The sequence below is a fragment of the Lepidochelys olivacea genome, assembly GCF_965140295.1.
Source record: "Lepidochelys olivacea isolate rLepOli2 genome assembly, chromosome: 5".
Lineage (NCBI taxonomy): Eukaryota > Metazoa > Chordata > Testudines > Cheloniidae > Lepidochelys > Lepidochelys olivacea.
This window is the reverse complement of record NC_140415.1, coordinates 109847667-109873853: the sequence shown is the minus strand read 5'-3', so window position 1 is coordinate 109873853 and position 26187 is coordinate 109847667. Positions and strand designations below refer to the sequence as shown.

Genomic DNA, 26187 nt, shown 5'->3' with positions numbered 1-26187 from the left:
GGCTGGCGGTTGGGTGAGCGCGGGAGCGGTCGGAGTGGCTCTGCGGGGACGGTTTAGCCCCCGCGTACGGGTCAGTTCTGCCTTGTGCGAGGAGGGGGCGCTGTGGGCATTCCCAGGGGATTCTGCGAGGGTGGGGTGGTCAGGAGGAGTCTGGGGGCTGAGGCAGGGGCGGGCTGGTCTGGTGCGGGGGGGGAGCGCTTGAGTGTGGGTGGTCGGGGGCAGCGCGTGAGTGGGAGTGGGGGGGCTGGCTGGTGGGGGGAGCGCGGGAGTGGGGGGGCTGGCTGGTGTGGGGGTGGCAGTGGGTGCAGATATGGTGGTTGCGAGGGTCCCCTGGGTAGGGTACTGGTCAGGGTCACAGGGGTGTTTCCCAAAGCCTCCAAAAGGTGGGAGTCCTGCTGAGCCTGGTACTCCAGGTCACTAATTCCAATTCATCCATGGCTAGTCGTGCCAAAAAGCTGCTCCCATGTTGGTCTTAATGGTTTTAGCGTAATTAGTCCCCCTCCTTTCTGCCTGTGTTAATTGTTTGGAGGTAGTTATTTTATACTGGGGCCAAGATGTGGCCCTTCCAGGGTAGGCTTAGTGCAAGGATTGGCAACCTTTGGCATGGGGCCCGCCAGGGAAATCTGCTGGCAGGCCCGGATGGTTTGTTTACCTGCAGCATCCACAGGTTCAGCCAGTCACAACTCCCACTGGCCGCAGTTCGCTGTGCCAGGCCAACGGGGGCTGTGGGAAGCGGCGGCCAGCACATCTGTCAGCCTGCACCACTTCCCACAGCCCCCATTGGCCTGGAATGGTGAACCACGGCTGAACCTGCGGCCGCTGCAGGTAAACAAACCATCCCAGCCCACCAGTGGATTTCCCTGACGGGCCGCGTGCCAAAGGTTGCCGATCCTTGGCTTAGTGTATGTTAGCAGGATGCTGTGGGGAAGGTTGAAATGTTGCTGTCCCTAGTGTGTTTCCTGGATAGATGACTTCACTCTTCAGAGCTTTCAATGTTGCACATTTCACCTGAATTAAATATTGTTTAATAAAAGGTGCATTATATTTTCTGTGTAGATGGAAAAAGACTTCTATTAATTTTTGAATATTTCCATAGCTGATAAATAGGAATCCGTTTTTGTCAGTGTCTACAAAGCCTCTGAACAACTCAGCCAGAGTCATCTCTGAATAGCTGTAAAGAATCTCTCTGCCTCTCTTCCAGTGTGTTTAGTAATTTCCCACAGTAACATTTTACTTCCAGAAAGGGAACAACACAAAAACGAGGAAGCTATTTCAATGGAAATTAAAAGGAACAGTCACAAGAGTGAAATGTCTGCAAGCTACATGAAAACTACTTAAAAACACCATAATAGAGGCTCAAACTAAATGTATACCCCAAATAATAATAACAATAAATTTTTAAAAAATGACACCATGGCTGAACAACAGATTAAAAAAAGCAGAGGCAAAAAGAAGCAGGGACCCTGCCCAACAATCAGTGAGGCCACTGAACAGTCAAGGTGGTAAAGAAGCATCCAGAGAAGATAAGGCTGCATTGGAGAAGCTAAAAGAATTCTTAGCATTCATCTTCAGTGCAGAGGATGAGAAGGAGATTCCCACATCTGATCCATTCTTTTTAGGTGACAAATCTGAGGAACTGTCCCAGATTGAGGTGTCAGAGGAGATTTTTAAACAAATTAATAAATTAAACAATAGTAAGTCACCAGGACCAGAAGGTATTCACCCAAGAGTTCTGAAAGAATTCAAATATGAAGTGGCAGAACTACTAACTGTGGTATGTAACCTAGTGCTTAAGTCTCTGTACTAGATGATTGGAGGATAGCTAATGTAATGCTGATTTTTTTAAAAAGGCTGCAGAGGTGTTCCTGGCAATTACAGGCTGGTAAGCCTAATTTCAGTAGCAGGCGAATTGGTTGAAACTATAGTAAAGAACAGAATTATGAAAGACATAGATGACACAATATGTTGAGAAAGTGTGAACATACCTTTTGTAAAGGGAAATCATGCCTCACGAATCTATTAGAATTCCTTAATGGAGTCAATGTGCATGTGGACCAGAGTGATCCAGTGGATATCATGTACTTGAACTTTCAGAAAGCCTTTGGCAAGGTCCCACAGCAAAGACTCTTAAGCAAAGAAATCAGTCCTGGAATAAGAGGGAAGGTCCTCTTGTGGATCAGTAACTGGTTAAAGGATAGGAAACAAAGAATAGGAATAAATGTTCAGTTTTCACAGCAGAGAGAGTAAATAGCGGGGTTCCCCAAGGATCTATACTGGGACCAGTGCCATTCAACGTATTCATAAATGCTCTGGAAAAGGGGGTGAACGTTGATGTGACAAAATTTGCAGATGATACAAAATTACTCAAGATAGTTCAGTCCAAAGCTGACTGAGAAGGGTTACAAAGGGATCTCAAAACTGTACAGGAAAGGGAGGGAACAAAATGTGAGAGGAAATTCCATGTTGATAAATGCTAAGTAATGCAAATCAGAAATTTTAATCCCAACTATACATACAAACTGATGGGGTCTAAATTAGCTGTTGCTCATGAAAGCGAACCTGGAGTCATGTTGGATAGTTGTCTGAAAAGATCTTTTCAGAGTGCATCAGCAGTCAAAAACGCTAACAGTCTGTCAGGAGCCATTAAGAAAGGGATACATAAAAAGATGGAAAATATCATAATGCTATTATATGTATAAATCCATGGTATGCCCACATCTTGATTACTGGTTGTTCTGGCATGCACTTCTGGTTGCCCCATCTAAAAAAAGGTATATTATAGTTGGAAAAAGTACAAAGAAGGGCAGCAAAAATTGTTAGGGCTCGGGAACAGCTTCCATACAAGGAGAGACTAAAAAGATTGGGACAGTTCAGCTTAGAAAAGAGATGACTAAGGGGCTATAATAGAGGTGTGCAAAATCATAAATGCGATGGAGAAAGTTATTGGGGAGTCTTATTTACCACTTCATAACCCAAGAACCAGGGTCAATGAAATATAATAGGCAGCAGGTTTAAAACAAGCATGAGAAAGTACTGTCTCACACAACGCACAGTCAACCTGTGGAATTCATTGCCATGGGATGTTGTAAAGGCCAAAAGTATAGCTAATGGGGGGGGGGGGAGTTCATGAACTAGATGACCTCCGGAAGTCTCTTCCAACCCTAATCTTCTGTGATCCTATGGAGGATAGGTCCATGGATAGTTATTAGTCAAGATGGTCAGAGATGCATCCCTATGCTCTGTGTTTCCCTAAACCTCTGACTGCCAGATGTGGGGGCTGGCCGACAGGGCCCTGTTCTGTTCATTCTGTCTGACGCATTTGGCACTGGCTAGTGTTGGAATACAGGATACTGGACTAGATGGACCATTGGTCTGACCCAGTATGGCCCTTCTGATATTCCTAGCACCAGCTTTGGTTGTGGCCTTTATGTACTGCTATAAAATGAATAATAATAATAAAGGGGATAGTTTTGATTTGTGTACTATTGCACTTGCTTAAAGTATTCAAAAACATTTTGCAGAGAAGAACGTCAGTTCTGTGCAGATTAATGCACATGCCTAATGTCACACATTGTGAATAGCCCCATTGACATCAATAGGATTACTTGCTTTGTAAAGTTAAGCATGTGCATAAGATTTTGCCCTATCTCAGGGCCTAACTAGGTGCTGGTACAGCAGTCACCGTTATGCCTGGCAATTGCCTGTGTATACCCTTAGATGCTCTCTCTTTTACTGAGAAATTGAATTCTAACTACTGTAGCAAAGTTTATTTCCTGCACTTTTCAAAATGTGTGGTGGGACCTGAGTTTTAAGGGAACTGTTGTGTGAAGGCAAGCTTTAAAAATAGATTATTGATTTTGCTACAAACCCCTTAAACTATCCATATTTCATATAAACATTTCTGATTACTGTGTATAAAAAAATTTATTGACGTGATTTCTCTGCTTGCCTGACTCATTTGGTGATTTTATAATCCAGTGTTCATCACATCACAATTCATCATCTTGAAGGTAATTCTAATGAACAAACACTGGATTTAAGGCATCATTAATTGAAATGGGCAGGATAGGGTGGGTTAGGAAAAGAGTTCTCTGGCACTAGGTTTTAGAGTAACAGCCGTGTTAGTCTGTATTCGCAAAAAGAAAAGGAGTACTTGTGGCACCTTAGAGACTAACCAATTTATTTGAGCATGAGCTTTCGTGAGCTACAGCTCACTTCATCGGATGCATACCGTGGAAACTGCAGCAGACTTTATATACACACAGAGAACATGAAACAATACCTCCTTCCACCCCACTGTCCTGCTGGTAATAGCTTATCTAAAGTGATCATCAAGTTGGGCCATTTCCAGCACAAAACCAGGTTTTCTCGGTGGAGGGTGAGAAAACCTGGATTTGTGCTGGAAATGGCCCAACTTGATGATCACTTTAGATAAGCTATTACCAGCAGGACAGTGGGGTGGGAGGAGGTATTGTTTCATGTTCTCTGTGTGTATATAAAGTCTGCTGCAGTTTCCACGGTATGCATCCGATGAAGTGAGCTGTAGCTCACGAAAGCTCATGCTCAAATAAATTGGTTAGTCTCTAAGGTGCCACAAGTACTCCTTTTCTTCTGGCACTAGGGTTGCCAACCCTCCCGGAATTAAAGATTAATCTCTAATAAACAAGTATGTCATGTGATGAAATCTCCAGGAATACATCCAACCAAAATTGGCAACCCTACTGTGTGCACACATCCCGGAGTAACACAGCTTTCTGAAAGGGCAAGGAGAAGTTTTGTTAGGGAGAGAGAGAAGGGATTCTCATTACAAATCTAAAATTGCAACAGTTGTAGCTGGTGGTTTTCACAGCAAAAACTTCCCCTGCTTAGAAACGCTTCATGATTATTTGGAGAAATGTTATACTTTTGGTGAGATATAATAAAATAAAAATAGAAGTAGAAAGCCCCAAGCACTAGAAAAATTTACAGCAAGTGTCTTCCCTAAAGGGTTTTGTTAGTAACCTGGTAGGCATACACAGTATCTACTTTTAATAACTACATATACGCAATCCTTAATGTTAATTAAATATTGTAATTATTTTTCTTTGAACCAAAGTTGATGCATTTTAAAGAGCAATATGACTGTAAAAATGACATTGTGGTGTTTTGTGCGTATCTTCATGACTTCTATATATTTTCTCACATTACTTGTAAATATGGATTTTCCAATTACAAAATTAGCAAATTCACCTTGCAATCTAAGAGTTAGATGGGTTCTTTTGGATTAATGCATCACCACCAGTATGTGTTTAAAAAAACTTGCTTTTCCCCTTGTTAATTCTGTTACTCATGTACAAACAGAAAATAATCCAATTCACTCTCCTGTTGTGATGAGTGCCCCTCATACCGGTTATGCAGTGTTGCTAACAGCAATATAAGGGAAAAAAACCATAAAAACTTATTTTATCACTGAAATAATAATTTAGTATGCAAAACTGTCTCAGAATTCATAGGTTTCAGAGTAGCAGCCGTGTTAGTCTGTATTCGCAAAAAGAAAAGGAGTACTTGTGGCACCTTAGAGACTAACAAATTTATTTGAGCATAAGCTTTCGTGAGCTACAGCTCAAATAAATTTGTTAGTCTCTAAGGTGCCATAAGTACTCCTTTTCTTTTTTCAGAATTCATACTGATTTAAATATATTGCGTGTAGTGCAATTTTTGCGTAGTAATTTGTTTGATCATAACTGTCCTTTAAAGGGATGTTGTGCAGAGAAATTTCCTCTCCGACATAGAGTGCCATGCCTTTCAAACTTTCACAACATAATAATTGTAATCCAGGGCTTCTGTTTAAAATTTTCTGTGACTGGACAATTTTAGTTAGGTGACCATGTCTACAATAACAAGCTAGATGAATTGTCAGTTCAATGACAGATGAAAGTCTTTATTGGCAAATGCAAGGCAATCCATTTTAAAAGAAATAATTTGAACTGTTATTTATTTCTGTGTTCTTAAATAGCTACATTGAAGAAATAAATCTTTATTCCTTGGGGGATTCTGTGGGACTGTGCACCCGCAGAAAAGCCCTCCCACCCCGCAGCTTTCCTGTGTTTCCCTGCAGGGGGTAGGAAGACGGGCAGGGGGTGACCATGGGTGCAGTTTTTTAGGGGGGGGATTGCCCATTCCCCAATCTATTTCCCCCTTTTTGCTTTTTCGAATGCAATTTGTCTGTATAGATTTCCCGTTATGCCGGCTCGCACAGTTTTCTGTCTGAATCACAAACAACAACCAAAGTCCTCGCTGATGTGAGGCCTTCCCCCAGAGCTCCAACCACCATCCCCTGGGTCCCCCTCCCTCCTCCAACGAGCCTCTGTGCATCCAGATCTCCCACTGAGCTTCCCGCACCCCGATTGCCCCATACAGAAACCTCTCACCGCACACCTGGATTTCCCCACACTAAGACCTTCCACGTTGAATCCTGTTGGGCTGAGCCTGCCCACCCACACGTGGTCCACCTGGTGCAAAGGGTCAGAGCCCCGGGGTGTTTCTGGAGGAGGCCCAGCCCTTGCACTGTGTCAGGGTCAGGTGCATCCTCACTGCCGAGTCCCTGAACTTGGGGGGGGCTTCAGGGTGATCTCCCACCTTAGTGTAGCCAATGGTCTGTGCTCCCCACTGCCGTTCTGGAGCCACATTTATTTATTGACAAATAAAATGTGCAGAATTTTAAAATATTATGGACATAATTTTTAATTTTGGCACATAATTTTAATTTTTTTGGTGCAGAATCCCCTCAGGAGTAAATCTGAGAATCATTGTGGATAGCTTGATGAAGACCTCTGCTCAGTGTGAAATAGTGGTCCAAAAATTTTAGGATGTATAAAGAATAGGATAATACTGTATACTGTCCTATTCTATAAATTAGTAATAACATTCTCACCTTGAATGCTGTGTTCAGTTCTATTTCCTGTCTTGGAAAACATATAGCAAAAAAAGAAAGGGTCCAGAGGTGGGTGGGGGAAATTATTAGAGGCATGAAGAAACTTCCATATGAAGTGAAAATGAAAAGGTTAGGAATATGTTTAGTTCTGAGAAGATACAAATAAAAAGGAATATGGTTCTGGTATATAAACTAAAGAATGGCACAGAGAAGACAAATCAAGTTCTTACTTTTTACGTAAAGAAAAAACCAATAAAATTGAATGACAATAAACAGTGCTTCTAAAAGGAAATAACTTTTTACGCAATGTATGATGAACCTATAGAACTTACTGCTACAGGACTTCATTTTGTCTAAAGAGTTTAGCAGGATTTTTAAAAACACTGTGTTAACAATAAGATCCACGGTTATAGTCTTTAAGATGTGTGTGTGTGTATGTAGGTGTAGCTGAATATGTGTATATACATTGGGCTGTAGAGCATAAGGCAATCACTGACTTAATGGGGGTTAGGAAGAAATTTTCCACTGCGGGAATTTTCTACTTCCTCCAAAGTATCAATGACTGATTGCTGTCAATGTACTGTACTGGAGGAGCCACTTTTCAGAGCTGGGATACTGTTGCTAACTTCCGGCACTGTTTGTTTGGGCTGAAGTATTTTCCATTGTGGGAATGCTCTCCTTAGTGATAGAGTGTCTGCTGTTCTCTTGTGTTAAGAACGAAAACTGAAACTGATTCCCTAGGAATCAGTGGTTTCTTGGTATTTCTGCTGCTTGCTGTATTACCAGCCTATATGTTTATGCCAATACTTTGTATTGGCTTAGATTTAGATTTCTAAAAATATTTGCAAGACCTCTGAACCGTGAGCTCCTACCACAGTGTTTCTGGAAAAAATATGAAACAAGTAAGTGGCATCCAGTGTGACTTAATGAGGAACTAAAAGGAAATCAAGAAAAAGGGGAACCAACTAAACAAGAAATTCTTAGCTATTTATGATATATACTGGGGTGGGCAAACTACGGCCCATGGGCCGGATCCAGCCTGAGAGCTGTTTTAAGCCGGCGCGTGAGCTGCACCACGCAGCTTGGCCCTGCTCCGGTGCTCTGGCCAGGGCACTGGGTCTGGGGCCGCACCACGCGGTTCAGCCCCACTCCAGCCGGAGTGCTGGGTCGGGGGCCGCACCACCCCCTGAGCCTCTCCCCACACCCCAACCGCCTTCCCCAGCGCTGATCCCCCTCCTGCTCTCCAAACCCCTCAATCCCAGCCTGAGCACCCTCCTACACCCCAAACTCCTCGCCCCCAACCCAGAGCCCGCACCCCCTTTTGCACCCCAACCCCAATTTTGTGAGCATTCATGGCCCGCCATATCATTTGGCCCTTGGGCCAAAATGTTTGCCCACCCCGATGTATATAGTGGCACAGGTATGCATTCGGTTTTACCTTTTCAACTTAAAAGCTGGTTTCATCATAGACTTGTAATTGCTTTATTAAATAGGACTTTTGAAAGGAGGACTTGCATTGAAGAATTAAAGTTCATAAACCTGAAGAGTGAAGTTCTAAGGTGATTTGAAAGAGAGAGATGCTGCTCAGCAACCCTTGAGGGTTTTCGCTTCTTTGGGTTTTTTTTGCCTTCCTCTGCAGTGTGGGGCACGGGTCACTTGCTGGAGGATTCTCTGCACGTTGAAGTCTTTAAACCACAATTTGAGGACTTCAGTAGCTCAGACATACATTACAGGAGAGCGTGGGTGAGATTCTGTGGCCTGCTTTGTGCAGGAGGTCAGACTAGATGATTATAATGGTCCCTTCTGACCTTAACATCTAGGAATCTATGAGTCTAGGTCAGGAATGTTGTTCACATTGTCATCGGCGATCCCTCAAGGTGGAGGATGATCTCTTTCACAGGTTATATTTTATAACCAGGACTTGAAAAATTTACAGCAATCCCATTAAAAGGGAATAAACCTATTAGCCAGAGGTAAAAAGACCTACTGTTGTGGGATTGGGGGAGTCCAATACTTGACTTCTCCCAGACCCTTGGGAACTCTACTCTTCAGGGTAGAAGTTTTTGATGAGAGGGATTCAGCACCTTCTTCCAGAGGAAGTACTTCCAGAGTCCCAGTGTGGCTTCAGACCATCATGAGGCACAACTGACATGATTTTTGCAGCCAGGCAGATCCAGGAAAAATGTTAAGAACACCACCAGGAGCTGTATATGGCCTTTATCGATCAGACCAAAGCCTTTGACTCTGTCAACCGTGAGGCGCTGTGGAAAATCATGTCAAAATTTGGCTGCCCAACCAAATTTATCACTATTGTAAGATTCCTCCACACCCAGATGATTGCCTCCATCCTCTGCAGTGATTCTACCTCTGAGCCCTTTGCCATCCGAACTGGCATAAAACAAAGCTGTATATTGGCACCCACCCTTTTCTCCACTTTCTTAGCAGCTATGAAAACATTAACCCAAGACATCTACCCCAGGGCATTGGTATCCAATATCAAATTGACAGCAACCTCTTCAACCTATCTCATCTCCGTGCCAGAACTATATTTTTCATGGGTTCTTAGGTGGCTAAGGAGTCCGATCCTTGAGCCACAGGCTCGTTGACAGACATTGCATGTGGTGTTGGAAGACTGGGTTGGGCCGCAATTGCTGTGTGACGGTTGTCTTTCCATTTTTTTTTCTGGGGTTTTTCTGCTACCAGAGCAAGGTGATTTTCCTCAAAAGTGGACGTTCCCTGTCTGACAAGTCTTCGCCGGTTATCTGTATCCTGAGCTGCTGTCTCGCAGTATGTGGTGTCGATGCCACATCTCTTGATGTTTATCTTGAGAGTGTCTGTAAAGGGTTTCTTTTGGTCTCCACGTTTCCTTTCTGCTTTGGTGAGTTGGGCATACAGTAGTTGTTTTGGTAAACATACATCAGGCATGCTCACACAGTGCCCGCTCCACCTCAGCTGGTGCTGGATAATCAGGGCCTGAACACAGAAGATGTCCTCTGTGAAGACACTGACATTAGTGCGATGATTCTCCCACTTTATGTTGAGGTTCTGCCATAGAAAGTGCTGGTCCTGGCGTTCCAGGTTTTTCAGGTGTTTTCTATAGGTCCGCCAAGTCTCACAGCCGTAGAAGAGAGCTGGGATTACCACTGCTTTATAAACTAAAAGTCTAGTATGTGTTCTGATGTTGTGACTGTTGAACGCCCAGCGAGACAGTCTGCCAAAGGGAGTCTCTCTACGGACTACGGAATAATGTAGCTGAAGTCGACGTACTTAGATCTACTTACCATGGTGTCTTCATTGCTATGTGTAGACAGGAGAGCCTCTCCCGTCGAGTCCCCTTGTGCTTCTCGTTGAGCTGGAGTACCGGAGTCGACATTTGAGTGATTGGCGGTTGTCTATACTAGACACGATAAATCGACCCCCGTGAGATTGATCACTGCCCATCGATCCAGCCGGTAGTGTAGACAAGGTCTTAGATTTCAGAAGCTTTGCAGTAGAGAGAGGAAGGAAGTGAGAGGAAGGGAAGGAACTCTTGTCCTCCTCTTCACAATAGCTCTTTCACCTCCAAAAAAATAACCTGAAATCACTGTTCTGGCAAATGGCCTGCAGGATGATTTCACAAGGGTTATGATTGTGTTGTAAATCATTAATATGATGGGAATTAGGGGTGAGCAAAGGGGCTAGGAGATCACATTGTGACTGACCTGTTTGCCATAGAAATAATTTTTGGCATACTGCTGTGACCCCTTTTAGCTGGAAAAATGTTTATGAAAGTGCAATTCCTTCCGCTTTCAGCATTTTTAAAAGAGGATACCTGATCAGTGAAGAGCTTCAACTGCAGATTGCTACAGAAGTATGTGAGGATTTAATTTTCAAATAGATTGAATATAAATAATCTTTCAAAATTTGGGTTGCACAGTTGGATGTAATGAGATGTAAATAGGTAAAGAGAGCCTTGTGTGCTATTTGTGATAGCCCACATCCATCTAGTTGGCTTAGTTTTGAGAGAGAGAGAGAGAAAATCAACATTCTTTTTTTATCAACACTTTTTTAACCACCCCTAGGCTGTCTCTGTTGAGTTTTCCTAAAATCATTGATTGGCTGATTATCTTTGTAAATGCACCTATTTTCATTTGCATTTGAAGTCCTCTTCAGGTTTTATATCCTTTGTCTTTTCACTCATCTTCATGGTAAAAGTTAAGCAATAGACAATGAGATGTTTACAATGAAGAAGAAGCCATAAGTGTATATCACATGGTAGTGCATGAACTCTGTGTATGAGGCTTTGAAACATTTAGAAACTTGCATCTGGTTTCCAAATCTGTGCACATGGACCAAATAACAGTTATGCTACTTGAAGTACAGGGAACATTCTACTAGTATTTATTAACTTTCTAATAACCCACGATGAAGTTTTCATGTTACTACTTCAACTTACTGGGGGGGGTTGTTTTTCTTTTTTCTTTTTTTAGGATCATCATTTTCTCCCTGTGTGTGGCAAGCTGCCTTCAGATAATGTACAATGGGGCTACAAATTCATTTTGTGGTTGACCCGCAGGGGTGGTGCTGCATGGGCATGATTATCTTCGTTTGGCTTTACAACACACTCTTTATTCCCCAAATTATCCTCTTTCCTCACTATGAAGAGGGACACACTTCAACTGCAGCGATATTGTGTAAGTTGCATTGAGCCCAATCTCTCCCTCTCCTATCTAGTAAAAAAAAAAAAAAGGTACCTGTGGGCAATAGCACCTACTCTGACCTATGTAGTATCAAGTTCCAGAATTCCGGGGAAGAAGGAGAGCAATCCAGCAAAAACTGGTCTTAATGCTGATTCTTAAAAATCCAACTTCCTCCTTATTTTTGAAATACAATAAATCTGAAATAGCTTATTTTGGTATTACTTTAGATTAAAGCCTTAACTACAGACAGAGACATGCTAACTGTAATTGGGCTCTGACATACTCATTTGACACAGTTCAGTATGTCCATATATCTGCTTTTTTTTCCCAACACCGCATGTGTGAATCCTGTGGCCAGTCTATACCTACAATCTGCATGAGTGTATATCAGTATCAGGAAAAGCTGAGCAGGTATACCATATATCCTATATTTGCATCAGCAGCTGATGCTGGGAGAGGGGATTGTGGGTGTATTTGGGTATATTTTCACTGCAGTTAAGTTTTCTACACTTGAACTACTCCTCTAAAGTTAGCCTCATGCTGATGAGAGCAGCTACACTTTGAAATAACATTCAAGCTGCTGCGTACACACTGGCACAGCACTCACTCGTGTGTGGCACTTAAGGCTTCGGGGGCACATCTAGGGTTGCCAACTCTCCAGGATTGATCTGGAGTCTCCCGGAATCCGCATCCATCTCCTGGTGACTATTGAAAACAGTCTAATTTTAATAGGATATTTTAAGCAAATGACATTGTCATGTTGGGAGAAAAAAAAAATCTGGAATAGCTTCAGTCAGAGTTGGCAACCCTAGGCACATCCCATAGTTCTTTGAAGTGCAGTAAGCTGAGTTTTTCTACAAATTATTTCCCAGTGAATTGTAAGAGAATTTCCCTGTCCCATCTGGGGACATGGTAGAATTGTGGAAAGGCATTGGAGGACTAGCAGCAATCAGGTGGAGCTAGCCTGCATCAACACGGCAGAGGGGTCATGTTAGCAGTTAATGAGTTGGGCTAACTCAGGCTGGCTATATGAGGAGAATGTCACTGGGACAAGGAGCCAGGGATGGGGAAGAGAGAGGACTTGGACAGTGACAGGTTGGAAGGGATGGGGAAGAAGACGTCAAGCTTTGAGGGCAGAGGGGGGTATAGGAAGAAGAGTCTGTGTCCACTAAAGCACACTCCCCTCTAGAGACTGGAATGGGACTCAGGATTCCTGAATTTCACTGTTCCTGTGAAGTCAACAAATATCTGTGGAAACCCATGGGCAAAGTGATTCATTCAGTGCCCATGATGGGTTGTGTAAAGAGGCTGTGGGCCGTCAGAGCCCAGCTTCATTTCCTGCAGAAATTGGAAGGTGTGTAGGGAATGAAGCAGGGGACTTCAGGAAGAGAAAAGTGCTATATAATGCTAAATACTCTGAAAAATCAGGTCCTAGGTGTCTCTGTTTGGACACCCAAAATTAGTGGATACTTTTGACCTTAATTTCTCTATATCTCAGTTCCTCATCTGTAAAATGGGTATAATACCACTATATCTCACCGGTGTCATGAAAATAAATTAATGTTTGTGATGCACTTATATGCCATAATGATGAGCACCATTAGAAAAATTGATGAGGAAGCTAATAATTCTGTCTTTGTAGCAGTGTTTGAATATGTGCAGTAAATGAGGCATGCGTCCACATATTGAACAACAAGGAGAAAACAAAATATTAAGTAGCTGCTCATTCAATGAGCACTGTCCATTTTGTGTGCTGAATGAGGCAGCAGTCCTGTGGAAAACATTTAATGCAATCATGTAATAAAAGCCTATCATAATGCTTATGTACAAAGAGCCCAATTAGATGTGCATAGGCAACCTTAATTGTGGTATTTCCTAACCTTTGTGTGTTTGACTTTGCAATCTTAATATGTTCTTTTAAGGTTGTTTTTATGTGTAATATATGTATGAAATATTTATATGCATAAACGGAATGCTGGCTTACATGTGTTAATTAAGCTATGTTAGTTTAAATCAGATTTACTTTTCAAATATGCCAATTATTGCAGCTTCTTTTATTCTGCAATTTTCTGTTGTCTTGCCTCATTCCTATAAAGTAATCTTTTGCTGTGCTGGAACTATTAAAATGTGACCCATTACTGCATGCAATCTTTGGCCAAAGATGTACTTGATGTAATATTCTGAAAACTTGCGTATTTATTTTTCAGGCTACTACTTAGTCTCATTGTTCTGTATAGTTTCATTATTGAGAGCCTCCATAGCTGATCCAGGAAAACTCCCTGAAACACCAAAGATACCACTTACAGGTACTATATTGCAAGATGTTTCTAAATAATACAATGTTGGTTGCTTTGCATAATCTCTAATATTAGTTTTAATAGCTGTTGGAAGCTTACTAGCCTTGTTTGCAACCACTCCCTTGAAAACCAAACAGGGTTTGGAAAATCTAGTGTTGGTGCTGTTGTGATAGAGGTTAGCAAGGTCATACGCTGTGTTGCAAGGGCATGTGATCAAGAGCAACCCAAGTAACTGTTTATGCTACTCCATCAATCCGCATAGCTCATTAGCGGGAAGGGATACTACTCCCTGGTGATGTAGGCCTCAGTGTATCACTATGGGAGATTTTTGGACATCAAGATCAGCTGATTTGGAAAAACGCAAGTGAGGACTTTTTAAAAACGTAACTCTTCCTCAGAGGCCAAAGTGGAACTCTTCTCTCTAGTAATATGACACTAATGGTGTTGTGGCATTAATGTTGTTGGAAATATATGGCCCCAAAGAGTTAAAGGTGTTAACTTGACCCTGAAACTGTCCAACATTAAGCAGTTTTAAACACGGTTTGGTATACAGAGACCTTTGTCTGCTTAGTACTATGGCAAACTCACCATTAAAAATCCTTTAAAACTTTTTATTAAAGAAAAAGAAGGACAAACAGTTAAAGCATTTGAAATGTGAAGTATTAAGTAAGGCTGTCATTTTTAACATTTCGTATTGCATTTTACTTTGGCCATGGAGAGTTTTTAGAAGGAAACAACCCCTTTTTTGTCAACCTCTTAAATGGTATTAAAGATGTTAATAAGGTCCTTTTGAGGAAAAGAAAAGAAGTTAGTTGAGATGGGCTAGAGCTGCTGTTGCTGAAGTCTGATCCCGTTTCCTAGAAAACAAAACAAGACACACACAAAAGGAGAGAGATAAAAAGAGCAAAGATGGAGCTTCAGTCTGTGGTGTTGACTCTCACTTGCAACTTCACTGCTGAAGAAACACAGGCATGGCACATGGTTTTATGAGCAACTCTGAGATCTAGTAAACTTGTTCTACCATTGGTCTGTTTGCGGCATTGCTTTCAGCTTCCTCTTTCTGGTCACAGGCTTGCAAAATATACAGTCTTGGCTGGTTAAGAAGACTTTTGTTAGGCAGAAATTAAAATAAGAGAGATAGGAAAGAGAAGAAACAAAATGGGGAAGGAAAAGGACACATTGGGGGAGGCAGGGTGGCAAAGTCTCACATCCCAGGTGATAGGCCAGATTTAACTGGAGGTGGTTATGTCATCTGGCTCCCTCTCTCTAGCCTGGTCAGGACATATCTCAGGATTAGGTAGAAATTTCTGGGGTCCCAGAAGATGATGGGGATGGCAGGCAATGATAGTAAAGCTTGTTCATTCACTTTCTCTGCCTCAGGGTGCCTCAGGTTGCTCATGCTCCTGGATCTGTTCGTGACTGGTAGGGGCTGCCACTTCTTCTCCGGATTTGGGCTCTCCTGGTTGTCAGAGGTCTTGTCATTGTCTTGTCTCTAAGAGCTCTGCTGCTGTCCAGTCCCATGTTTAGCTTATTGGTGGGATCTTTGCTAAATATCATGTCCAGTTCCTCATGGAATGGATAAGTAGTCTACCTGGCACTGGACTTGCAGGTTGCTATCTTTGGTTTCCTGGTATGTTTGCTTTAAGTCTTAGCCTTTCTGCTGGCATTGGGCTTCAGACCTCTAAATGCCATACTTCCCAACTGAGTGTGTACCATCGTCACCACCCTTTTCCTTAGTGGGAGGAAGGTATAGTTGTTCTTAGCCCAGGCAGCATGCTGAGACATTGCAGTCATGTCCTGCAACTGAGAGTCTGGTTCATTCTCCATGCCTTATTCATTTAGTGAGCTCTGCGGATACAGCTGACAACTGGGCAATTAGGGACAATTGTGATCATGTTTTTGCATCTAGTCCCATTAGTGACAGGACTGAGACCAAAAAATCATATTTAAGCTTCACTTCAGCTCTATGGTATTGTGTAGGTTGATATGGTGAAATACATTTTTTGCGTAGTATAACTTGTATTTGAAAACTAGCTTCGGGTGTTTCTGAGCCCCCTGTTAACAGTAGCTGTCTTATTAAAGAGTGACACCTTTGTGACACTGGCTTTATGGGAACAGATTGTAAATCAGTTTCCATCTCTCATTATTACTAGTTCAGTGATCTTGGGTATTGGGCTTCTGTACTTCCAGGGTGAAAATATCATTTTTCTGCAAAATGGGAAAGATGGGAGCTGCCAGCAGGAGGCTCAAAAAGTGCCAAATTGAATTTTAAAATGTGTTCCATACATCACTGATTATAGTGAAAAGCATTTCCTCATGTAAACTTTCAGAATGTGTTGCAATGAAAACTGGTGTAGCTTTCCTTTTATAAGTTTTGATTTTTCTCAGATTAAAAATAAAAAGGATGATGGCACTTGTTACAAATAGAAATTATAGACTAATGATTTTGGACTTATTCCATAACACCTTTACTGCACTCCTTTAAAAAAAAAAATTAAGTAAAATACATTTTAAATGATTGACAGCACTAAGGTGTCAGTGTGTTTTCATCCTAGAAACAATGCGATCTTCGCCAACTCTCTGAGCCTAAATTTTCAAAAGTGTCCACTGGTTTTAGATAGCCAACTTGAGGCAAATAAGACCTGTATTTTCAGAAATGCTAGCAATGTTAGCTCATGTTAACTTCAGCTGGAGTTGTGGGAGCTCAGTACCTCTGAAAGTCAGTCCCTACGTATCTCAAGTTTAGCTCCCAAACTTAGTATACACCTTCTCTGTCCTCCAGGTTCCTCATCCGTAAAATTCCTACTTGTTGAATGTTATGATATTTGTTTAATGTTTAAAGCACTTTGAGATCCTGCAGTGGAAGACCTTTCATAAATCTATTTTGTATTTTATTATTTTACTGGTCAGTTCTTTTGGATTGAGCTGGGGATGGCAGTGGGATTTGATACTCTGGCTGAGCTTTAGAGCTGACACTGTTGGTGATATGTGCTAGAAAAAAAGCAATCCAAGTGGAACTGAAAATAGTTTTAGAAACACAAAAATTCTTTATTTCCCAGTTCTTGCCTTGTTCCTAGCCAGCAGTTTCATGTTGTATTGACGACTCTGAAAAATAGTAGGGCAAGATGGGGTTTAGGAGTAAAAATCAGCCCACAATGGTAGAGGTATGCCAACTATCCTAGAGCAGTTGAAAGAAGAGTGGGGGAGAGGTTCTTGCATGCTGATTTCCGTAGGAAGAATATATTTTTTCCAGAAGCTCAAGCATGTGTACCCGTTGAGATCTGAAAACTAGTGGCACTTCAGCGGACATTCATTTTTATTTAATTTGGTTTCAATTTTCTCTCTAGAACGAGAATTTTGGGAGTTATGTAATAAATGTAATATGATGAGACCAAAGCGATCCCATCACTGCAGTCGCTGTGGACACTGTGTTAGGAGGATGGATCACCACTGTCCGTGGTAAGACTGGATCCATTGACGCAATAAGTTCTTGCTGCACAGAAACTTTCATTATTTACTGTTTGTTTAAATTGCAGTTTTTTGATCAGGGTACTTTTACTACAGTACAATTCGTATTGAAGCATTCTCTTTCTGACCATAAGACTTCATCATTAAAGGTATCTAATGCAGGAGGGTAGATAGGATTTTCATTGAGATGTGCCTGTGCCTATGCAATCAAACATTGATAGTGAGAATTGTTCGCTATATAACATATAATCATTACTGTTTTGTCATGTTGCTGGATGCCAGTATGAGATGCTCCTGGAACTTTCACAAATTTTGATGAAAGAAATGTTTAATGTTGGGAAATGCAACTTTAAAAAACAAAATTGCTAGAGCTGAGCAGCTTCAATGTAAAAATCAGATAATCACAATTTAGTTTTGTGAGATGGTGAGATAATTTGCTTTCAAATAAACTGAAATATAAAAGCTTGTTTTGCATTTTCTCATGTTGGTGCTACAAATTAAAAGTTTAAAGTGCCAGGGGATGACTTAAAAAAAAAACAACAAAAAAACCCCCAAAACAGTTTGAATATTTTGTGGTGGTAGTTAATTTGTTAGATTTCTGTGGGCTTGCTCCAATTCTCATTAGAGTCAATATATGGATTAGGCTGTGTCTTAACTAGAAACACTGCAGCACTTCAGTGGGGATGCTCCTTATCCATATATTGACTATAATGAGTCTCCTGTCACTGTAGTTAATCCACCTCCCCGAGAGGCAGTATTCTTCTGTCAACCTGATGATGTCTGCTCTGGGAGTTAGGTGAGCTTGACTACATTGCTTAAATGTGTGGATTTTTCACACCCCTTTGCAACATAGCTGAGGCAACCTAACTTTTTGGTGTCGATCTGGCCATAGAAGCTTGTCTACACTAGAAAGTCTCTCTTTAACTGATCGGTATAGTTAAAGCAGCAACCTCTCTTCCCACCCTCTATTGTTGATGCAGTTATACCAATAGAAAAGTACTTCTACCCAGGGGCATAGCCGTGGCCCACCCACTTACCATCCAGGCCCACCCAAATGGCTTCTGGACCCCGCTGGTGGGCGGAGCAGGGCAAGCCCCTGGAGCGGGCTAAGCCTCCGTGCCCAGACCCCACTCCCTGGTGGGAGCGACAGACAAACAGCCAGAGCGGGGCAAGCCCCCACGCCTGGACCCCGCTCCCTGATGGGAGTGACAGACAAACGGGCAGAGCAGGGCAAGGCCCCTTACCTGGACCCTGCTCCCTGGCGGGAGCATGCAGGGACTGCAGGTGGAAGAGGTGGGGAGGGGAGGGACCCCCAATTGTCTTGGCCCAGGCCCCACAAAACCATTACCCCCATGGGGGCACGTTGCCCCTCATCATTGCTCGCCCACCCAAAAGCCCACCCAGTTTTCCTAGCTTAGCTACACCACTGCTTCTACCACTATAACTTCTTTCTGCTTTGGGAAGTAAAATAAACTATATTGGTGTATGGCACCTTTTATACCAGTATAACTGTATCTATACTAGTCTTTGTACCAGTATAATTAAAAAGCAAATCACACTCCTAACTGATATATTTATACCAGTAAAACTTTTGTAGCGTAGATTGTTGAAAGTGTTAATTAGGAAAGTTGAAATATCTGAACTGTCAGGATTGTTTGACACTGTTTTAATAAGGAAGTTGGGGTATATTCTTGTTTTGTTGGGTGCCACACCTTCTCTTTCCTCCAACTTTTCTCTTGCATATTTGAGATTTTTTTTTTTCTGTCAGGGGACTGCTCCCTGATCATAAGGCAGTTAAACCATAGTTTCCAGCATTTATCGATATGTATAGTATTTGCATTCCCAATTTTCCACTTTCTGAATTGAATTTATATAGAAAAAAGTCAATTTTGTATCACTTTAGATTGTAATCTGTGTTAGTAAGTGGTAGAAAAATATGAATTGCTGTGACATTTTTGCAGGCTGTTTTATAATTTTGAAATGTTTTTACAATTGCGTGGGATTATCTTTGGTGTTTAAGGCAAAAAGAGATTTTTTTTCCATTTTGAGTCTCTTCAGAAGACGCATGTACAATTCTACATTATCAGTGTACGTAGTAACGTGAAATATGAACATAATCAACTAATACAATTCTGTACTTTTGAGAAACAACCAAAACTCGTTCTTTGGTTTTTTTTATTGTTTTAATGCTCTCAAATCCTGATCAGGATCAGGGCCCCCTTATGCTAGGTGCTGTACAAACAGAAAGGTAAACATGTTTCCTGCCCTGAAGAGCTTACCCTTAAATTTGTATTTTAACAGAAAGAAAAGGAGTACTTGTGGCACCTTCGAGACTAACCAATTTATTTGAGCATAAGCTGTAGCTCACGAAAGCTTATGCTCAAATAAATTGGTTAGTCTCTAAGGTGCCACAAGTACACCTTTTCTTTTTGCAAATACAGACTAACACGGCTGTTACTCTGAAACCTATTTTAACAGAGAAATTCCAGTCTTGCATCCTATGCACCAAATGAAAATGCAGGCAAATTTTTAACGACAGTAGGGTTGCTATTGCTTTAATAGAGAAGGCACATCATTCTGCAGAATGGATGCTGCGGGTATTCAGTTGTAGTTGCATATGGCCTATACCTTACCGTATCCAGCAATGCATTTATAAATAAGTTAAGTTGTTTTGTCTTTGGTACTTATCATGCCTAACTATAACATTTCAAAAGCCTTGTGTATTTGCTTTGTTTTGTTGCAGGATTAACAATTGTGTTGGTGAAGACAATCATTGGCTGTTTCTGCAGCTATGCTTCTACACTCAGCTTCTTAGTTCCTATACATTGATACTTGATTTCTGCCACTATTATTATTTTCTGCCCCTGAAAAAAGTTAACTGGGTAAGAATCTTATCCTTACATAAAATAGGGTAAATATTTAATATTGCAATTGTAATGCAATTTATTCTGAAATCTAAAAGCCAAAAAATTTCTACTGTTTTATATACACATGATGATGAATACTAGAGTAGGGAAAATCAAGGCTGATATTACAAATGGGCAAATACTCTCCTGGTAAGTAAAGGAATGACAATTGTAAAGAGGAGCAGATTTTCTCCTAAATACAAACAAGATTTTAGTTGTGATGGAAGCCTTGTAAAACAGGGAGAAAAACAATTAGACTTCTTTAAAAGTGATCTGCAAATGTTAAATTTTTTTTTTTCCTGAGTAACTTCTGAGTTTGTTGAAATGCCTCTCCTACACCTGTTACGTGGGGGAGTCCATGCATAAGATAATTTACTTAATATGTACCTTTTCCATCCAAAGTACCTGACATGAAAACTTAAAATTTTATTATCTTATTTTGTATCCTAAATGGTAAAACATAAGAATATCAAACTTTCTGAAAAAGGCACAGTACCAGAAAAGAATGGGGCTTATCTTTATAAGCATCTTGTATACTTCCATTTTGATCTATGGTGATGTGATGTCCTTAGTGAAGTACATGCAGAGGTGAAGCATCAGATAGCAGCTGGCAAATATGGGGAGCTGTACTCTTTGGACATGCAAGAAGGGGTAAAATGTGCTAAGCATAAGTTATTAACATGTTGAAATGCCCCTCTTACTGCTGGGGACATTCAGTACTTTCTACTGAAATTTTTTGATTTTTTTTGCAGATCACTTTGAAAATATTTTGCCTTATTTATAATATAGTTATGGGTGTTCTCTCAAAATAGATTTTCAGTCTTAAACTAAATTAATCAAATTGGATTTTCTGTCACAGACATGAATACACTTGTTTAAGTTCAAATGCTTTAAAATTCTTAAAGTTTCAGTGCTTATATGGAGCTAGTTACTTGTCTCCTCCTCTCATATAGCCTTGTTTCTGGATAGTAGATGCTTTTCTAAATGAATAAAACACATTCCCTAAAATGTAGACTGCTTCGAGAATATCTCCAGTTTTACTGGGTCACTTCATTATCTGTAAAATGAGTTTAATGCTTAGCTATCTGACACTCACTTAAGGCCTCATACATACAGAATTCCCATTGACTTCAGAGAGAATGCTGTATAATCATATGAACTGCAGAATTGGCCCTTACAATGTAGTAAAGTGAATTTATTTTCCTAAGATAAAATCTTTGAATGGTGCAGACAATTGACTCTTGACATGTATCTGACAATGTATTTTAATGGTTTTGAGTATATCCTCCATATTTATAGGAGCCCTTTAAATGCTGTTGTCAAAATGTTTTAATGTAATTATTTAATTTCCTTTAAGTAATTGCATTCTACTTAGTTGATTTACTCAAATCTTGGATTTTCAGCTTTGCTTTTTAAAGGAAAATGATTTGTGTTTTGGGGTGAGGCGACGTAATGGGAAATTACGTAAATTTTGCCATGTTCAGGCCTCCCAACACTGACAGTATAACTTTTAAGAATTATCTATCTTAAAATGAGTAGATCTCTCTCTTCATTTTAGTTTTCTAAGAATTATATTCTCAAATGCGTGGGTAGTTCAGTATATTAAATATATTAATAAATTCCAATCTGTTTTTTTCTGCACATGAATGGAAACATGTTTATCCTTAATATTTATGCATCTATATACAGTCAATGTGGCAGATGAGGAGCAGACTTATATAGACAGACGGTACAATAACCATAGTCTAGTTTCATGTGATTGCCTAAATAACACATCCAGATCCCACGTTTAGGGTCTTAAATCATCAGAGTCTCAAAAAAGCGTGTTTTTACTCACCCGTGTGCCGAATAAAGTGCCCAGATGTGGAATCAGGATATTTATCAGGCACGTACTTTTTAAAAATTGAGTCCCTGGTACAGTATGTTGTGTCATACAGTACAAAGAAGTAAACAAATAGACATTTTGTGTACATTTGTTTAATAGAGACTGCAGGTGTCGCCTGTTACTAATTGTTTCAGATTTGCTTTCAGAAGGCTAGTATTGAGCTGATAGTCTTTACCTCTTCTTTGTTTTTCATCTGCAGGATTGGTGGCTGAAATTAAAGAAAGGAAAAATAAATATAATTTGTTTGGGAATCCAGCCAATATTTCAGCTTGGAAGATGACATCAGAGTCCCATTTGATTGATTTCTGATTGTTAGGTCCCAACCAATTCATGGTCCATTTTGGTCAATTTCATGGTGATTGGATTTTAAAAATTGTAAATTTCGTGATTTCAGATATTTAAATCTGAAATTTCACAGTGTTGTAACTGTAGTGGTCCTGACCCAGCTCTGAAGGCAGCAGTGCAGAAGTAAGGGTGGCATGGTATGGTATTTTTACCCTTACTTCTGCGCTGCTGCAGGTGGGGCACTGCCTTCAGAACTGGGCACCTGGTGTGCAGCCACCGCTCTCTGGCCACCCAGCTCTGAAGCACAGAAGTAAGGATGACAATACTGAGACACACCAACGCACACAATAACCTTGCGATCCTCCCCCCCTTCTTTTGGGTAGGGAGCCCCATTTTGAGAAACGCTGGTCTCCCCATGAAATCTGTATAGTATAGATAGGTTAAAAGTACACAAGAGACCAGATTTCATGGGGGAGACCAGATTTCACAGTCTGTAACACATTTTTCATGGCCGCGAATTTGGTAGGGCCCTACTGATAGTGTTGCTGAGGACTTCAGGTCACATAACAGTGTGCCACATAATCATACATCCATCCCTTTGGGCACCAGAAGAACAGGAACATCAAGAGTACTTGGTCACAATTAGTTAGGAATTTAAGAAAACCACTTGCAAAATTCTTTTAATCTTCCCACACAAATTAACCTTCAAATGCCACAGTAATCCGGAGACCTGAGCGTATTCTACCTTTCTCAGGAGTGCCATTCTTTGTAGAAATTCTGGTTTTAATCAAGAGGTTTCATTTCTTTAATCTGTAAGGGCATGTATTTACCATGAAATCCAAACAGTGGATACATTTTAAAAAATTGGCCATCTGGAATTAGTTTTCTCCTGGCTCATTAAGAATACTTGTGAAATTTTTGGCTACATGCCTTCACTTTGTTTTATTTTTATTCTTTGGTATACATGGTACAAAAACATAAGATTGGGATGAAAATAAAGCTGTTTTAATAGTATAGAAGAACACAATACTATGTAGTATTTTGTTAGTATAATATGAAAATATGCTCAGTGTGTACCTCAGCACTTTGTATATATTATACCAGCCTCACTATATTTTTAAATTTTGTGTCCAATGCATAACCTCCATTTTTATTTTTATGATTTTAGAAACCAAACCAAAAACAGATTTCACTTCAGTTTATTAAGCGGGGCAGTAGTTGGAATAGTTCAAGAAGCCACCTATTTGAATAGAAATATGAAATTGTAGTATGATACCACCAAAGTCACTTCCTTTAAGTACATAGTCAGTTTATTACGTAGCATGTTTGGCTCTTTGTAGCCTGAGTGGTGTCTGAATGACAGATTGCAATTATTGCTTCTGTTTGTCCAGTAGGAGGAGTACTATTACTGCTGAAACTGAAGAACAACTGAATATAGGAAAGAAATGAAAACAGTGTTGACTTCTATGCAAGACCCTTGCAGGAAGCATCATGTAATTCAAATAAGACAGTGATCAAATTCCTCAGCTAGCTCTGATGATTTGCAAAAGATAGAAAACTCTAATCTTCCTAGTTTTGTATTTTCTTTAAATTATCGAATTTAATAAATCCATGATTTCTAGGAAAGATTTCGACTCCCAAAGTAGCAAGAAGAGAGGAATGAAAACCATCTCTCTTTTCAGGTTGACTTGTACTGGAGAAAAATGTTTTTGTCTTAAAAGCCTTTCCTGCTGTTACTCCTCCTTGTCTCTCCTGCACTCCACCTCCTGCAATGTTTAGTGGTTCTAGAGTAGAGTATGGTAGTGGTGTAGTAGGATTTGCCCGACATTACAGCTTTCCAGAGTATAGCCTCCGAAGAGGAAAAATGGAAGACATCGTTTACATAAAATACAAATATTTTTTAGAAGTAAAAGACAAGATTCATGCGCCACATGTATGAGAAGGAGCATAGTTTTGTGGTTAGAAAGCTGTAATGGGCATTTGGAGACCTGGATTCTATTCCCAGGTCTGCTACTGACTTTCTGTGTGATCTTAAGCAACTCTGTGGAGAATTAGTATGTGGCAAGCTGCAATGTAAATCTACAGCTTGCTAGGATGCCATGCACTAACTGACCATGTGGATCCTGCTACCGTGCACTGAAAGTTCCCTAGTGCATTTTTATCTACTCCACTTTGAAATGACAGTAGGGTCGGTGCGCACTATGGAATTTTTAGTGCATGGTAAGCAGGGTCTATATGGCTAGTTCTTGTGTGATACATTAGGGAGCTGTAGATTACACCCTAGCTTGCTGTGCACTAACTCTCCATCGATAAGCCCTAAGTGTGACTTAGGGCTTGGGTACATTTGCGAGTTAGAGCGCATTAAAGCAGCCCCAGGCGCTCTAGCTCACTACCCGTCCACACGGGCAAGGCATGTAGAGCGCTCTGACTCCATGGCTAGAGCGCTCCTGGTACTCCACCTCAGCGAGAAGATTAACACATGGTGCGCCTTGGCTGAAATGCCCGGGCGTCAGTTTGAATGAGGTGTTGCATTACTGCGCTCTGATCAGCCTCTGGAAACATGTCCCATAATCCCCTTAAGTCAAGAGGCCACTCTTGTCATTGTTTTGGAATTGCTGCAGGAATGCGGATATGCCCTTTGAAAGCTCCATTTCTGACAACCAGCATGCTTATCTGCTCAGAGACAAAGCAAACCATTACTGTGGAATGCTGTGTGTGTGTGTGTGAGAGAGAGAGAAGCAGGGGGTGGAGGGGTCTGCTGCTGTCTGAACTTACAAAACAGCATGCTGACATGCTCTCAGCCCCCCCAAAAATCCACTCTCTCTCCCCCCACATACACATAACACACTCCCTGTCACACTCCACCCCACTCCTACCCATTTGAAAAGCACGTTGCAGCCACTTGCATGCTGGGATAGCTCCCACAATGCACTGCTCTCTGTGGCTGTTGCAAGAGCTGCTAATGTGGCCACGCCAGTGCACTTGCAGCTGTCAGTGTGGACAGACTGCAGCGCTTTCCCTACTGCGCTCTACAAAGGCTGGTTTAACTCAAAGTGCTCTAAATGTGCAAGTGTAGCCATGCCCTTAGTGAATAGTGCAGTGGACTGGGACTCAGGAGACTTGGGTTCTATTCCTGACTGCCACTGGCCTGCTGGGTGACTTGGGCAAGTCACTATACCTCTTTGTGCCTCAGTTTCTCCATCTGTAAAATGTGGATAATGATACTGACATCTTTTGTAAAGTGTGCTGAGATCTGCCGATGGGAAAAGCACAACATAAGAGCAAGGTGTTTATTATCTGACCTACCTAGGCCTCAGTTTTCCCTATCCATAAAAAGGACATGACATTACTTCACAGAGGATTTGAAAAGGAAAGGGTTGTGAGGCAGTACATTAATGTTTGTAAGAGCAGAGTATACAAATATATTAAAACTGAAGCCAGTAAGTTTAAATCATGCTTTAAGTTTCCAAACAGATGGGATATCAAATAACTGTTTCAATAAAAATCCCTTTAATAGGATAAATAACGTATCTACCTCTATTAATTGTTTATTCTAAGTCCTGGTCTACACTGGGGTGGGGATCAACCTAAGATACGCAACTTCAGCTATGAGAATAGCGTAGCTGAAGTCGACATATCTTAGATCGACTTACCTCGCGTCCTCACGGCGCAGGGTCGACTCCCGCCACTCCCCCATCGACTCCGCTTCTGCCTCTCGCCACAGTGGAGTACAGGAGTCGACGGCAGAGCGATA

General features: G+C 41.1%; 1 protein-coding gene across 1 annotated transcript in view; it reads left to right on the top strand.

The window, feature by feature from the left end:
* Positions 1 to 26187, top strand: part of ZDHHC21 (zDHHC palmitoyltransferase 21) — a 53789-nt gene continuing 27602 nt past the window's right edge. The window contains exons 1-6 of the mRNA XM_084627774.1: positions 1 to 70; positions 9617 to 9791; positions 11383 to 11586; positions 13800 to 13898; positions 17237 to 17348; positions 20101 to 20239. Coding sequence (XP_084483900.1) covers positions 11433 to 11586; positions 13800 to 13898; positions 17237 to 17348; positions 20101 to 20239 — 504 coding nt within the window. The 5' untranslated portion in view covers positions 1 to 70; positions 9617 to 9791; positions 11383 to 11432. The remainder of the gene's footprint in view (positions 71 to 9616; positions 9792 to 11382; positions 11587 to 13799; positions 13899 to 17236; positions 17349 to 20100; positions 20240 to 26187) is intronic.